General features: G+C 39.4%; 1 protein-coding gene across 4 annotated transcripts in view; it reads right to left on the bottom strand.

Moving 5' to 3' along the window:
- The window catches only part of LOC106815014 (GPN-loop GTPase 2-like), a 14,391-nt gene extending 13,503 nt beyond the window's left edge, over window positions 1-888 (bottom strand). For 2 of the 4 annotated variants that reach the window (XM_014819422.1, XM_014819423.1), the window contains exon 1: window positions 482-888. In XM_014819422.1, the coding sequence (XP_014674908.1) occupies window positions 482-580 (99 nt within the window). In that variant the 5' untranslated portion in view covers window positions 581-888. Of the gene's footprint in view, window positions 1-445 lie in introns of all 4 variants that reach the window. The other 2 variants (XM_014819425.1, XM_014819424.1) reach the window with 2 other exon arrangements.
- Window positions 889-1,133: the final 245 nt, after the last annotated feature.

Here is a 1,133-nt window from a genome sequence, read left to right as displayed (position 1 = left end):
TTATTGTGGTGGATTTTAATCGGGGCGGAGGTAATTTAAACGGGGCGCAACGATTGAAACAGGGGGGAGTTTTCCCAAACGGGGCGCGCGCGCCCCGTTTGCGCAACGTAGGGAGAACCCTGACCATATATCCATAAGGATTACAATTGCTTTAATTGTTATTTTGGCAGAGCATGCGAAATTCATCAGACCTGTCAAACCGAAGGTATTTTTGGGCAGGTCTGGCAGATATTACTTGCCCGCTCGACCCACAGTCCGGCAACATTTTTCTCACAATTGGGTAGATCAACATGCATTCACTACTGACAGCTCAACATTCATTACAACTCAGAAAATCAGTGGGTCTAGCACAAGTCAGCTCACTGCTGACTTTGGCAGAAAAAAGAGATTTCGGATTCTTTGTTTTGGTAAATGTATTTTTGCATGTACTGTAGGTATTTATTACTCAATCTTCTATCTTTGATCACGATGGCAGTTCTACCTTGCGCCCTAGCTGTGTCAGCAGGTCCTGAAGGCCTGTGCAATACGTGCTCTTTCCACTCCCAGGTGGGCCGACAACAACTTGTCCAAACATACCCATATCACACTCTGTTATGAACGTTGCAAAATAACGTCGCAAAAAGGTTTCCACATCCGTGACACCGTTGATATTAAAATATAATTTTAAATAACGTTGCAAAAACGTTCAAAACATTACTAGGCTCACGTAATATTATTTGACATTATAAAATGTGCCAACCTATGCACATAAATCACACGACAAACTTGTGATGTGCACCAAGTAAGTACGCTGAACGTGCCCTAAGTAGCATTACTTCTAGCGGTTAGTTCTAGCAGAAATGTGTATAAAGAATCTTCGAAACTATGGTGGCTGACATATTGCTAACCGGTGGCGCTAAAGTGAGCTTCCGATTCTTCAGGGCCAATAATAATTCAATAATAATAATAATAATTCAGGGTAAGTATACATTTTTATTTTATTTTATTTTATTTTATTTATTTATTCACTTAGATAATAATCCATATATCGGTACTGTTACAATATATTTTAATTTCACGAAATTAGATAACTACTAAGGATATACTAACCTGTATGATACAGGCGGTATGTTTCGCTTCACTACACTATCTAC

Source organism: Priapulus caudatus, unplaced genomic scaffold (genome assembly GCF_000485595.1).
Source record: "Priapulus caudatus unplaced genomic scaffold, Priapulus_caudatus-5.0.1 Scaffold1022, whole genome shotgun sequence".
In the NCBI taxonomy this organism is placed as follows: Eukaryota; Metazoa; Priapulida; class Priapulimorpha; order Priapulimorphida; family Priapulidae; genus Priapulus; species Priapulus caudatus.
The sequence above is the reverse complement of the archived record's forward strand: the minus strand, read 5'-3'. Positions and strand labels throughout refer to the sequence as shown.